At 39.8% G+C, this 13,397-nt stretch overlaps 1 protein-coding gene across 4 annotated transcripts in view; it reads left to right on the top strand.

The window, feature by feature from the left end:
• Window positions 1-13,397, top strand: part of AGBL4 (ATP/GTP binding protein like 4) — a 956,884-nt gene that overhangs the window by 769,580 nt on the left and 173,907 nt on the right. For 2 of the 4 annotated variants that reach the window (XM_032920116.1, XM_032920115.1), the window contains exon 2: window positions 11,117-11,228. The exons of the other annotated variants lie outside the window; for them this stretch is intronic. In XM_032920116.1, coding sequence (XP_032776007.1) covers window positions 11,117-11,228 — 112 coding nt within the window. The remainder of the gene's footprint in view (window positions 1-11,116; window positions 11,229-13,397) is intronic. 4 annotated transcript variants of the gene reach the window in all.

Here is a 13,397-nt window from a genome sequence, read left to right as displayed (position 1 = left end):
GCATTTGCACTTTTAACCATGAGATGATCTTGCACTGAGTTTCCTTCCGCTGCCATGGTATCTTTCATTTCACATGTAATGTGCTTAAGAGAACAGGTATAACATTCACCATCTCAACAGAGGATTACATAGACTGACTCTTGCATTTATGATGCCGACAGTGTCAGGTATAAGAATTTCTTACAGGTGCTACTGGAGTAAATATAATTTTCCCCATAAAAATTGGCTAAAGCAATATTGGCCTTTTGCTCTACCTATTCACTTTACTTTTTGAATGACAATGGACAAGGTTGCCAGTGAACCACTATATGGTTAAGCTCTTTTGTTTCAATTTTCTTACATGATTTAATGTACCCAAGTATCTTACTGATTTAATATTCATAGTAATTTCTGGCTGATTGGAAGGAGGGTTCACCAGAATAAGGGAGATACAATTACACTGAAGGTTGTAGTCTTGCTTTGACAAATATGAGCTCTTAACAGTCTATAGTTAAGTTTGAGAGGGAGGTATCTAAGGATGAGATGTGTAAAGCCAAGTGAAGTGGCATGTCATAATTTCACATGGAATGATGTCTCAAACCATTATATAAGAAAATAAGATCAGTTTTGCATCACAGGTTTAATTCAAGTAATTGGCCTGACAAGAAATCTTTCATTCATTAATATTTAGGTAACAGCTGCTTTTTTGATTAAGTAAGCTAAATGTATGGAGTAGGATAAGGGGGATGTTAAGATCAGCTTCCACCTGAACTCTTCCCTAGTCTAGTTACCTGAAAATTTAGTTTACAATGGTGTTCCTACCTCACTCCTTCCTTCAACTGTTATATGTCTTCAGTCATTGTTGCATTCTTCTATACATCACAAAAAAAGGGTATAATAATGAAATTTTCTATTAACTAGTAGATAAAACCTGCTTTTCTACCACCAAATGCCCATTTTTGAGGGATAATAACAAAAAAAAAAAAATAAAGTGCTCCAAATCCCTGATGGTTTAAATTGTTCAGATTTTACATTCATATCAGGATCCTCAAACTAATCTTTCATTGTACCATTATTCATTGCAGTGAGATGTTTCAGTGCTCTGGAATCAAAATGTGTAGTTTCAGCTTGGCTTGGTATCAGATCACATTCTGCTGGTGCATTGCAGTTTACAGTTTGAGTGCTTTACATTCCCATTCTTCTGCATCGGACAAGTATCTGTATCGGACAACTGACCCATATCTCATGTGATGGCATCAAATCCCTTCATACATTGTTTTGAGTTAGTAAGAAAAGATGTCATGGAGTATTATGAGAAATACATCTTAGCCAGGTAGCTTGCCTTCTGGGGCATATAGTGTGCTTAACTGATGGGATTGGTGGAAAATATAAAGCTTAAGTGATGTGAAGTAGAAATTGGTAATGGAACAGAGACCACCATGCCATCAAACAGTTCCTCCTTCTCTGTGTTGTTTGGGCTGAGGCAATACCATGCAGTGAATCTCAGATGGTAAAACTCTGCCTCTCAAATTAACAAGTGATTGGAAAAGATCTGAGCCTGATTTAACTCCCTCTGAAAGCATCTGGGCTTTTTGTTGATTGCAATCAGAGACAGATCAGGGCTTTATAGCTTGCCTGCCATCTTCTGAAATGTTATGTGACAAACAAGACACTGATATTATTTCTGCTATGAAATGTTTGATATTTTGTCATAGCAGTGATAATGTGAAGAACATTTGCATCATGCTCAGTTTCTGGTGGACTTCCCAAGCATAAAATGGATTCTGACTTCTGTTGTTTTTTTGTTTGGGTTTTGTTGCTGGTTTTCTTAAACTGACTTGGCTGCATTGTCCCTTTGCTACTGCAGAGTAGTCAGCTGGCAGGTACTAAAACAATCTAATAGAATAAGGTTGATCTTCTCTCTTTAATTAGACAGCGATATGAAATATACCCAGTGGACCAGATGACCTCGAAAATTAAAGTGAGAATAGAGGCACATTTGAGAGGAAAATTTCTTTACTTGCAAGGGGCTGGGGATAGAAGAAACAAGGGGAAGTGTTCATTGATATAACAGAACAAGCCAAACCCTCAGAATTTCTCTCATAATATGGACTGGGATATTTTATTGCTCTTACAGGCATTTCAGAAGTGTTTGTTAAGTGTGAAGTAGAGCGATCTTGTTGGAAGTGAACCTTGCCAAAATTTAGGGTCTGTCAGAAAACCTTTCTGTGATTACGTAGATCACTTAATCTCCATCTGTAGAGCCTAATATATCCCCATCACTGTAGCACCAAAGCATTTCACAATCCTTCATGTGTTTCCTCTCAAAACACCATGAAGGGTTGATAATACAATTATTTTTACAAGAGAAGAACTGAGGCATTGCAATTTTTCTTTAGGTTGCATGAGAGTTCTTAACAGTTGCATGTGACCCTAAGCAAACCACTGAGTTGCTTTCCCTTTATATTTTTTTGTAATATTATGAGACCTGGGGTTTTGTTCAGGACTTTCCATACAACTATAAACGTTTCACTTCATAATGGTAAAGAGACTTTGGTATTGGAGTGGCTGAGTGGCTGGCCACTCCAATATGGACATATACCTGGCTCTAATTTTGATGGTAGTTGTACATGCTAACTAATGAAGCCAAGCGTAGGCTGCTGTAGGGAGTGTGTATGGGTTGAGTAACACTGTGTGGAGACAATAAAAGTGGTCTTCTCTCCCATTAACTCAAAATAGATGGATACTGTATGTAGTCAGAAAGTTGTTTGCAAGCTGAACGAGTTACAGACATAGTAAGACTATGCAGGAGTACAATCAATATTCTCTCTGTGTATTGCAGTGAGAAACACCTAACTGTGTTAGAACCTGTTAGCAAACACAGGTACAGAAGGATGCCAGCAGTCATACTCTCTGGTGCTGGGCAGTTAAGCCTTGCTGGTTAGTATTCAGCCAGCAGTTTGGTAGGCCTGTGTTGCTTTTCTGTTTGCTGTCTCATCAGAATAGTGCATATGTTCCTGACAGATTCGGTATCAAGTCAAACCTTTGCTTCAGGATGCCAAAGAGGAAAAGGCCTTTGTAATGATGGAGATGGACTACTGGGTGAGTTTTGGCATGACCTTTTGAGAATGTGTGTGCAGCATCACTGCCTTTGCTTAAGTGATGTTCTGGATGCAAATGGGCTAGTAGCTTGTAATGTAGAGGAGTAATCATTTAATCGTATTCAAGAAAGTAAAGGCAGTATCAGGTACAGTGCTAACCCTAACCACCATGTATTAGAGCAGGTTCTCAGACACAGTTGAATGCAGAAGTATTGGGATCCAAAGCCAAGGAAAATGGCTAAATTAAGATGTAATTGATAAAGAGTCAAAACCCATTTATGATTTGGTAATAGTCATTTTATAGTAACCTCTGTCCTAATTCCACAAACTTAGATGTTTCTAGTATTTTATCCATTCACATTGCCACTTCGGGGTCAGATTTGGAAAAGCCTTGAGTTCAGTCAGCTTCAGCTCAAATCAGAGTAAGTTAGATGCCAAACATGTAACACGCTACATAAATCTAAGTTCTTTTAAATAACAATTCTGTCATTGGCCTCTCAGATATGGTGGCCCAAATTAGCAGGTCTTTTATATAAGTCACTCTTTGTCTCAATTGCTCTTTTATGAACTGGGGACAGTGTGGTCCCCTCTGGTACCAGTGCTGTTGGGAAAATTAGTCTATCCGTGTTTATAAAGCAGTTGTCTCCTGCAGTGTTAAGTACTTTAGAAAAACCATGCAGAACTGAATAGCTCTGTCCTCAGAGCAGGCTTTGAGTAGCATGCAGTAAGCAGGAGCCTAGGGTTGCATACAGAACAATAAAGAAAAGCCAAAATATTGAATAATCTGCTCATTAATGAACAGTGTTGATCCTGTGCACAGAATAAAGCAAGAGCCCTTTGGAAAAACACCCTGTGCTCCTGCAGTTAAAGGCTGTGTCATAATAATGACAGACACAGGGCTGAATGGAGGTTGTATGTGTCTGTGCAGCTGTTGCATATCTAAACTCTTAAGCAGTCAACTTTGTGATGTTAAGGTTGGCTTCTTTGACTACAGCTTTCTGTGTGTAATGGGACTGACAGCAAGAGTGGAACTGTTTTTTGGGAGTGTTCGTATAGTGCCAGTCTACAGAGAACATGGTACTCTTTTCCTCTTGCGTGAAGGTGAGTAGGTTAAGCAAGACTGCCAGCTTCATCTGCCATGTGAAGTATGTGAAATATATGTTGTAATATGGGGCAATGTCATTCCACAGCAGCTGGAGTATTCAGTAATAATTGTGAGGTGTTGTGTATCAGATTATTTGCATAGTCAGAGGAGGGGCAGAATCATACAAGAGTATGATTCAAGATAAGCTGTGTCTCCAGAAATGCTTGTGTGTATATTAGCTGTTTGCTGTGAACCACTGTCATGAGTTTTCCCGTATCTCTGCCCAACCTCCCTCTCCAGGAATGCAGAGTGACAAAGAAATACAAATAGCTTAAAGAAGGCCTGCCTGTCTGAAGGGAAAGGAGACAGGATTAGGGCACTTTGTGGAAGCATCAGGCAGACTGGGCAGGAGTGCATAGAGGAACTTGGCTTGTTGACAGTACTCACAGAAGTGGGAATCCAGTGTATTAAGCACATGTGAAGTTAAATTTCTCCTTCTCAGTGATTTACAGCTTGTGATCCATGAGTTGCAGCTGGCTTTTGGACTGCATCACGAAAGTTCATATAATACTGCATTATGGTCTATGTATGTGAAATTTCTGAAGGGTCAGTGCCTGCAGTGGAAATTTTTGGGGAGCCAGAAGTTGGTAAAAACCCACTTGTCTCTTGTGTTCCTCTCATTAAGTCAATTATATGTTTGTTTTTGAAAAGGCCAGACAATGAATCAGGCTTTAAAATGGAAGAACTGTAGGTGTTCTCAGGAACTTGGTTAAAGCATCTGGGTGCGAAAGATGGATGTGTCAGTGTGACTCAGCATGCCGCTGGGAGTGGGAGTGCCCAGAACACCTTCCAGGGGCATGACAGACAAGACCTGCTCCTGCAGAGTGTTGATTCGGAGAGACCCACTTGTAGGGCCAGATACGCGCTTCCTATGGGAAAACTTTGCTAAGCTGTGGCTTGTCTCCCAGGGGGTGCTCTGGAAACCCTGTTCCTTGGAAAACTGAAAACTGGACGGGGCGTTGTGCAGGAAAATAGGCAATGGGGGAAGAGTCCTATGCTAGCTACAGAGATGAACTACACTAGTGACAGGATCTTATAGTCTTGCATCCCAGACACACCCCCAGGGCATGGTTCTCCTATCTGTAGGATGGGGTTTTATTTCTAGCATTCTGCTTCATGCCCAGGAATCCTTCTGGCATTACTGAGGACCCGGGGTGTGTAGGGAGAGTTAAACACTAGAATTGAGATATATCCTGAAGATCAGAGAAGGGAGTCTGCCCGTGTCATGTGGAGATGTGCGTCCTCCTTGGTGTGTGTGACTGTAACGCCTATTACCAGCTCTGAGAAATGCATGTATTCATCAGAAGGAGAAAATATCCCTTTGTGTTTATTCTTATTTAACATTGTTTACACAGAAAATGGAGAAACACACCTTTAACCGTCATGTACTCTTTAAAATTATGTCAGTACATCCATGCAGCGCTCATTCTGTAAACATCTACTCCACCATGTGGTCTCTGGGAGCTAATGCTCTTCTACTCTGTATGGCCACTTGTGCTCAGCCTGGGGCACACTGCAGTGGTTCTCTTAAACAGCCTTTGTGAAGGTTTCCAGAGCTCTAAATTAAAAATGCAGAAAGCTGGGGAGGTGGAGAGATGATAGTTGGAGGGGGGGATTCTCTGTAGGTGGAGTGTTAGGATGTCTTGCTACCTAATTGCCTTAGAACACGTGGGCTTGAATGAATCCTCTTTAATGAATAATAGGCAAATGCATAAATTGTAAACCTCAAGCACCCCAACGGTGAAATGCACACTAATGAAGACTCTGACTTTGATGGCAGGCGTAGAGCTGATTTGTAAGATGTCGTGAATATACCAGGTTTAAAATGATACATTTATTAAAAGAAGCAAGTCTTCCATGTACTCCCCTTGTATTCACTCTCACACTGCACACCTCCCCTTCCTGCATGATATTGCAGGCTGCAGTCTCACAGCAGTTTCTTGCTATAACTCTTACTTCAATGAAGTACAACAATAGAGACCAATTACCTCCTGTCTCCACTTTTATGGCAATAAGCTGGGGTGGGGGGAGTGTGGATAAAAACGAGTGCACCTCCTCCCCCCAAGACCTTTTCAATTTCAAATCCTAACCCTTTTGGTAGTGCCATTTGTGGATTTGAACTCCCTGGCTTTATGTGCGGCATTATCCGGAGATTCACCTGGTACTGATCCAATGAACCAATGCAACCTTACAAAGCTGAAGGGAAGAGTGTAGAGTTCTCTTTGTAATAAATCATATGCCATGAAAAAGGATTTCTTTAACTCCTTTCCTCCATTATTCTCCATATCTCACCTTGTGGAAACGGGTCTGTTAGTGAGAGACTTAGACTCACATAGCAGGAAAAATGAACAGGGGAGGGAGAACTGAAGTGACAGGAAGGCAGAGCTCCTAGAGGTTTCTATAACTTGGAGATTCCAGAAAAAAGAAGCACAATCTGAAAGAACAGGAAGCAGCTCTAAAAATAAACCCAGCATAGGCCTTGGTACTAAACCTTTCTCAGCTGTAGAAAGGGACGAGGATGTTTTCATTAAGCAGCTGCATAAGAAATCCTTAAAACCAGTGATGAGTTAAGCCCCCAGAGGCAAGGAGGTTCTGTCCACAGAATTGCCCAGCAAGCTGAATGCTGGTCTGAACATCTTTGGTTTTACTGAGTTGAGCTGGTAACCTCTTGAGAGCTGGCTGCCTCCCAAGGAAGGAGGGATGAATACTGCAAAATGTTTCAGTTTTCCTTTGCAATTTTGAAACTCATTTGCTTTGACTGAATTTGCACTGTGTTTATGTAAATTTATAAACACTGCAATAAATTTATCTACTTATAGAAAATAGAAATTTTACAAAAAGGCTGAAGAACATTTGTGAAACACAAATTCTAATTCGACGAGTATAATCACAGAACCTGATTGAAATGTACACTGGATCACAAGGCAGGAACATAGTATGTGGTCTATAAATCTAGAAAACCCCAACAAGCATAATCCAAAATTCAAACAATTGTTAACAGCTTAAATATTTTAAATTACATACATGTCATTTTTTGTGGTGGTAATGACTGTGACTCACAACCCGGGTTTTCAGAGTATAAATGAGGACCACAGTCAGGTAATAGTACCAGTTTGCTACTTTGCTTTTTATGGAAAGTTCACTTTCTATACTATATATATAGTTTCTATATAGAATTATATATATGTATATGTAGTTTTTTCATTACTTCTGATTACACTTTTTTCTAACCTCTGAGAGTCTGTGCCAGCATGTCATTCTAATCTGGCTCCATGTCAATATTACCTGCCAACGCTTATAAGAGCATTCATGGGCATGGCCATTAAACCTCATGGAATGGGATATTCTCCAGTGCCCTTACTGTAGAAATGTTCACCTGCTCCAACCCTAATTTTGGAGCTGCTTTTGTCTCCTTTTGTACCTCTTGGAGTCTGTCATGTCCCCTGTTTTGCTTTCCTCCATATCCCCTTTGAAAGATCATCTTTAAACAGTCCTTTTGGTATACTTTAGGGTTTTTTCCCCTGGTTAATTTTGTACTGAACACATTAGTTTACTTACTGCACAAAATAAACCTAATCTATAGAGGACAGATTTATTCTAAATCTGGAGAACACTTATAGTCGTGAGGAACTGCATTGAAGCCAATGACAACACTCGCAGTAAGCGAACTGGTCTCAAATATTTAAAGATCCTGTATTATATTAGAACACAGTTGCTTCCCATTGTAGAGCTGCTGTTTCCAGAGTATAACTGTATTTCTACTTTGCCTACCCAGAGCTCAAAGCAGCAGGTAAACAGTTAAGCAATGGAAGCAGCAAGCAATGTGTACTAGAAATGGGCTGGTTTAAGATTGGTAGGGGGAATTAAAAAGCAGTGCAAGAAGCAATTTTTAAGTTATCCTGTTCAAGTTCTTGCATGGGAGGTATTAGCCACAAGGGAGATCACATCACCTGGGAGCAAGAGAATATAACGAGTGCAGGATCTGAAATAGGCATGTGGGAGACTCTTACCATATGTTTTGGTCATGTTCTGATATACGTGAGCTGAGGGAGACAGTTCTACATGTAATAGAGTCAATAATCAAATCTGAAGTACCAAGGAACACAACTTGATGTTTCCTTAGAGAGACCACAAGTTTGCAACAGATGAATAAAGAGAGAATGTAGAAGATACAAATTTGTCTTTAGGCAAAAAAGAAAGAAAAAAGGCTTTAAAATGGAGGGGAAGGGAGGATAAAATTTTACACTGTTCCCAGACTGGAAAGCAATAGTAATGCCTACATCAGAAATTTAATTAATTGTTGTTACACTGATAAAGATGTGATATACCACATCAAAGACTGGCTAAATGGTATTTGGAAATTAATTTGGATTCCTATTAAATGGAGCTCAGAGGAGCTTCCCAAATGAATAACTTGTTTGTCAAGCATTGCTTCCTTCTGTTTATAAAAAGTCTTCTCAACTAAAGACAACTATTTTCAACTGTTCTTGTTCGAAACTCACTATGAGATTCACCACTAACCAGACATTCATGGCACATTCAAATATTGCAAATCACTATGCCTTAGTATCTTACAGAAGTTAGATATTGCTTACTTCTCTTCCCTATAGGGATGACTTATATAAAGTTACCTAAAAAGTCCCAGATTTAATACTGACAATCCATTTTTGAATTTAGAATTTGCTTTTGGTGCTCTGTAGCTTGGCCATTTCAATGTGCTTTGGAGATGAACACAATGGAATCAAAATGTGCTTGTTTTCTGTGGCAGGGGGCTTGGAACTAGAAAATCTTTAAGGTCCCTTCCAACCCAAATCATTCTGTGAGTCTGTAGTGTTATTACTTTAAATATTCTTAAAACAAAATGCAAGTAGAAACACATAAACCATAGAAAAGGATGTGATTTCAGGTTCTGATCTCTTAAGGAAGTTATCCTGTTGAGTGAGCATACTGCTTTCTTGGCAACTGTGCCAAAATACTAAGATTCATGATGATCACCACAGTTTCTGCTTTTTGTTAAATGAAAAACTCATCCCTGTGATTCTGCTCTTATACCAGTTTTATGCCAGTGTAATTCCACCTATGTCTCTGGAAGTTCTGCTGATTTTACACTAATATCTGTGAGTTCAAAAGAAGATAGGATTTAGTAGAACTGAGTTTATGTGAAGACAAAAGAAAGATATATAAATGTTATATGTTTTGTTTTATACTGTGATGGAAACAACTTTCAGAGTTGTCTGTAGAACCGCAGCTGTTGGAGTATCCAGAGAAGAAATCCATATGTTCTCTAGACAAGCAGACAAGTGATCACAAAGACAAGGAGGTGGTTTTCTCCACCACAGAAAGCAATGTGGCTCATTGGTGCGCCACGTCAGCACTGATGGTGTTGCAGAGCTGGTAGCTGGGTGTTTGAAGTCCCAGACAGCCTGATGGTTGTCTAAGACCAAGAAGCATGGAAGCTCCTTCCTGCTTATCTTCCCAAGGGAATTTTTATAAAAGAATGTCCCATTAACTTTATACTTTTTGGGTCACAGAAAAGCATTCATTCATCATCTTTGGAAAAAAATTTTATCCTCTCGTTTTATCCCCTCACTTTTCTTAGAATTTCACCTCCCTTAGTTTTTATTCGGGTTTGTATGCAACCATTTGTTTCAGCTGTTAGAGAAGTGAGGCATTTTTCTTTCTTTTTGCCAATTAAACTTACAGGGTTTGGTCATCAGATTCTTAGAATTTCTGTCAAAGGATAGCGCTACGGGAGTAAATCTCTATTGTTTGCATAGGTGTGTTTAAAAGATTAAGGCTGAACAGACATTCTCGTAATAGACTAGGGATCAATGAAAGCTCTTTTCTCAAGAAGCTTTAAAGCTTAGCAGTGAGGTTGATTTTTTTGTTTGTTTGTTTTAAATATAGAGGAAGTTGCATCTTCTCCTGGGCTTTCATTATTTGTGTGGTCTTTCATAGAATTCCTGAGGAAGAATTACCCAAGGTCCACTGATCCAAAGCTTAGTTTTAGATGACAGGAGAGACTTCTCTCCCTGCTTGTGTTAGTGGTCACAGATTGTCTAGGTGATCTCTGCGATAAGCAAGGGACATTTTCCCCTCCTATTTGTGCCATTTTCAGCTTTTTGATTTCTTCTGTGTTCACTCTAACAACACTCCTTAGAGTTTCAATGGGACTTCACAAGGAATGGGATGTTACTCTGTGGGACTGTGAGCAGCAGAATCAAACTCAAGACAATGTACTGAAAAGGCAGGGCAGGAAGGAGAAGCCAAGGTGGCACACATGCTTCAATGCCCACACGATTTCATGGCCAATAATCATTTTAACTTAGTGTCTTGGTTGGCTAACTTTTGTGTAGACAATTGCAGGAGGGGAAGAGACTGAGGCCCTGGGTTAGTGGAACAATTTACATTCATGCTTTAAATCCCTTAACCATATACTTAATGGCCATTGATTTCAATGCTCTTAACAGCTTTGCTGAGTCAAGGCTTGACTGAGGGCAAAGTAAAGGCCTGGTGATGAAGTTTATGAATTATCTTCATAGCTATAGACCCCCAGCTAAAGCACTGAAGAGAACCTCTAAGACCAAGGAGGCTCTTCCAGTGGCAAGCTGGCAGAAGGCAAAGGATAGAGTGAGCAGATGTGTTGTTAAGGGGAAGAAGGCTGCATGACCAAAGATGTTTCAGTTGATGTTCTTCTAGTCACATTATTTCTAAAAGTGGCTATTTCTGCAGGCTTTCCTCATTCTCAGAGGAGCATTTTCTTTGGGTTTTTTCTATGATAATAACTTGTTTAAATACATCAGCTGCAGATGTATTTCTGCAGCTGAAGCCAGAAGAGGCTGCAGCCCATATATGTCCTTTGTGTGTGTTTTTTTTATGTGTGTGTCTGCAGGTGCTCCCTGATGGGGTTTGATTTAAACCGGCACTGGGCAAATCCATCTCCTTGGGCTCATCCAACACTGCATGGAGTGAAACAGCTCATCATTGAGATGTACAACAATCCGGTGAGTGAGGAAAGGTGATGCCAGCACAGCTGCTTGCTGAGGCACCGACTCATTGTGCAAGATGCCAGTAATCCTGACGTGGCTTAATCCAGTGGCAAACCAAAATAAGAGAGAAGTAAGACACCACCACCCCCACTGCATGAGATCAGGGAACATTTGTGCCTTCTGAGTCTTTTGTCATTAGAATGGAGAAAGCAAGTGAAATGAAGTTCAGCTCAGATTAAATATGGAATAATTCTGCAAGCAGGACCTAAATTCAATCGAGCACCTCTCATGATGTCCTGTGCTGGATTCAAAACAGCAGGCCCCCCAAATTGAATTACTGAATGGCACTGATGTTTAATCCAGTGCTCTGGCAGGGGTTGCTCTGTAGCATGCAGAGCAGGAGGGGGATAATATTTGCAAATATTATATAAACACACACGCACACGCTCGTGCTCACTCAGAGAAGCAGAGGTGTTCTTGAAGGTGAAATCTTAGCTAATCAGAGGAGATGGATTGCAGAGAATATGGAGGAGTGGGAGGGAGACAGCTATTGAATGTTTGACATCAAAGCACAGAAGGATTATTGAACGTGGCACCTAAGAAAAACTGCTGAACAAAGATAGAGATGGGTAGGAAAAAAAAATCACTGCCAAAAAAATAAGAGGAGATTTTATAGATGATTTTTTTTTTTTTGTATGGAATTCCTGGTATTTGTCCCTTCTTTTTACTTCCCATTATGGAGATGGCTTTGGATCTTTAATTCCATGAAGTTTTGCTATTTTTTAATTTTCTTTTCTTTCAGTTTAGTGTGTAAAAGAACCTGGTTTGCCTTGCTAGTAAAGAAAGAGGATTCTTACCTCTGGCTACATCATTTATAGGATAAGAGTTCCTTTAATTTAACTCCTGGTTCTCCCAATACATCTTGATTGGACTTTTTATCTTCCAGCTAGTAGTAATATCTGTACAGAAGGGGTTTTAGGTACAAGGAAGATAGGTTAATAGATAAGGTCCTTACATATGGAGTGAAATCCAATTGCATGGAAAATATTTTCTTAGACTGCTAATTCTTTGGCAGAGGATTTGTCTTTCTATTCTGTTTGTGCAGCACCTAGCATTCTGCCTGTGTTCAAGGCTTCTAAGCCCTGCTGTATTAGAGTGACGATCATGGAAAGCACAGAAAGGAGCCTTACAGTCAGCCTGGTCTTTCTTCTGTTTCCTTCCCCAAACAGCAAGACAATTTTCCTTCTAGATGAAGGAAAGAACATGCAGGCTGGTGGGGTTTTTTTGGGGGTTTTTTTTTTGGTTTGTTTTTTTTGGGGGGGGGTGTTTGTTTTGTTGGGTTTTTTGGGTTTTTTTTGGTGGGGTATTTTTTGGTGGTTTTTTTTTGTTTGGTTTTTTTTTTTTTTGTTTGGTTTTTTTTTTTTTTTTTAAAGAAAAAAGGATTTTTTTTCCAAGAATAAAAGGGTCCTTAAACATTAGAAGAAAGTTGGTATAAGGAATGTTTCTGGCTAGTAAAACAACAAATCCTGGCACTATTGAAAGTCATTCTCAGTAAAATGGGGGGATTCTTTTCAGCTTTGTTCCATTCCTGGGAAACATTGAAATCTCTGGTAGTTCCCAGCTGCCCTGTGTGTGAAGAATGAATTTATTTGCTGTGGTGGCTAACATGAAAAACCAAAAGAAATGTTTGGTCAGAGTTGTCTGAAGTGGAAATGTTTTCTTCCTCCATCTCTGTCTTCCACCCCTCCCCAGTGAACTACCTGAGATGAACCAGTTCCAGTTCATTTCCTTCTGAGAGAAAGAGAAAGGAGCCTTTCAAACACAAGTGTAACATTTCATTTTCAGGGTTATTTAATTTAGGAAAAAAAAAAAACAACAAATCTATTTAGGAACACTTTTTTGGATTAAACTACCAGCAAAGTTCACATGGCTCTTCGGAGTTTCATTTCTCAGTGAATTAGCTACTCACCAAAAAACTTTTCTGTCTGATTTTATCATCCCCCAGTCAACACCAGCCTGTCTGACAGTTTTAGAGACCCTCAGCAATACAGTGCAGTATATGGGATTATTGGGGTTTTTTTCAGGCAGTACCAGATTCTTAGTCCCTCTGATCCCAGTAATATTTGTACAAACAGACTATACCTAAAGTGCTGGGACAAAACGGGAAAACGTCAGCTGCCTCAA

Source organism: Strigops habroptila, chromosome 8 (assembly GCF_004027225.2).
Source record: "Strigops habroptila isolate Jane chromosome 8, bStrHab1.2.pri, whole genome shotgun sequence".
Lineage (NCBI taxonomy): Eukaryota > Metazoa > Chordata > Aves > Psittaciformes > Psittacidae > Strigops > Strigops habroptila.
Note: the sequence above shows the minus strand (reverse complement) of the source record. Positions and strands in the feature narration are given on the sequence as shown.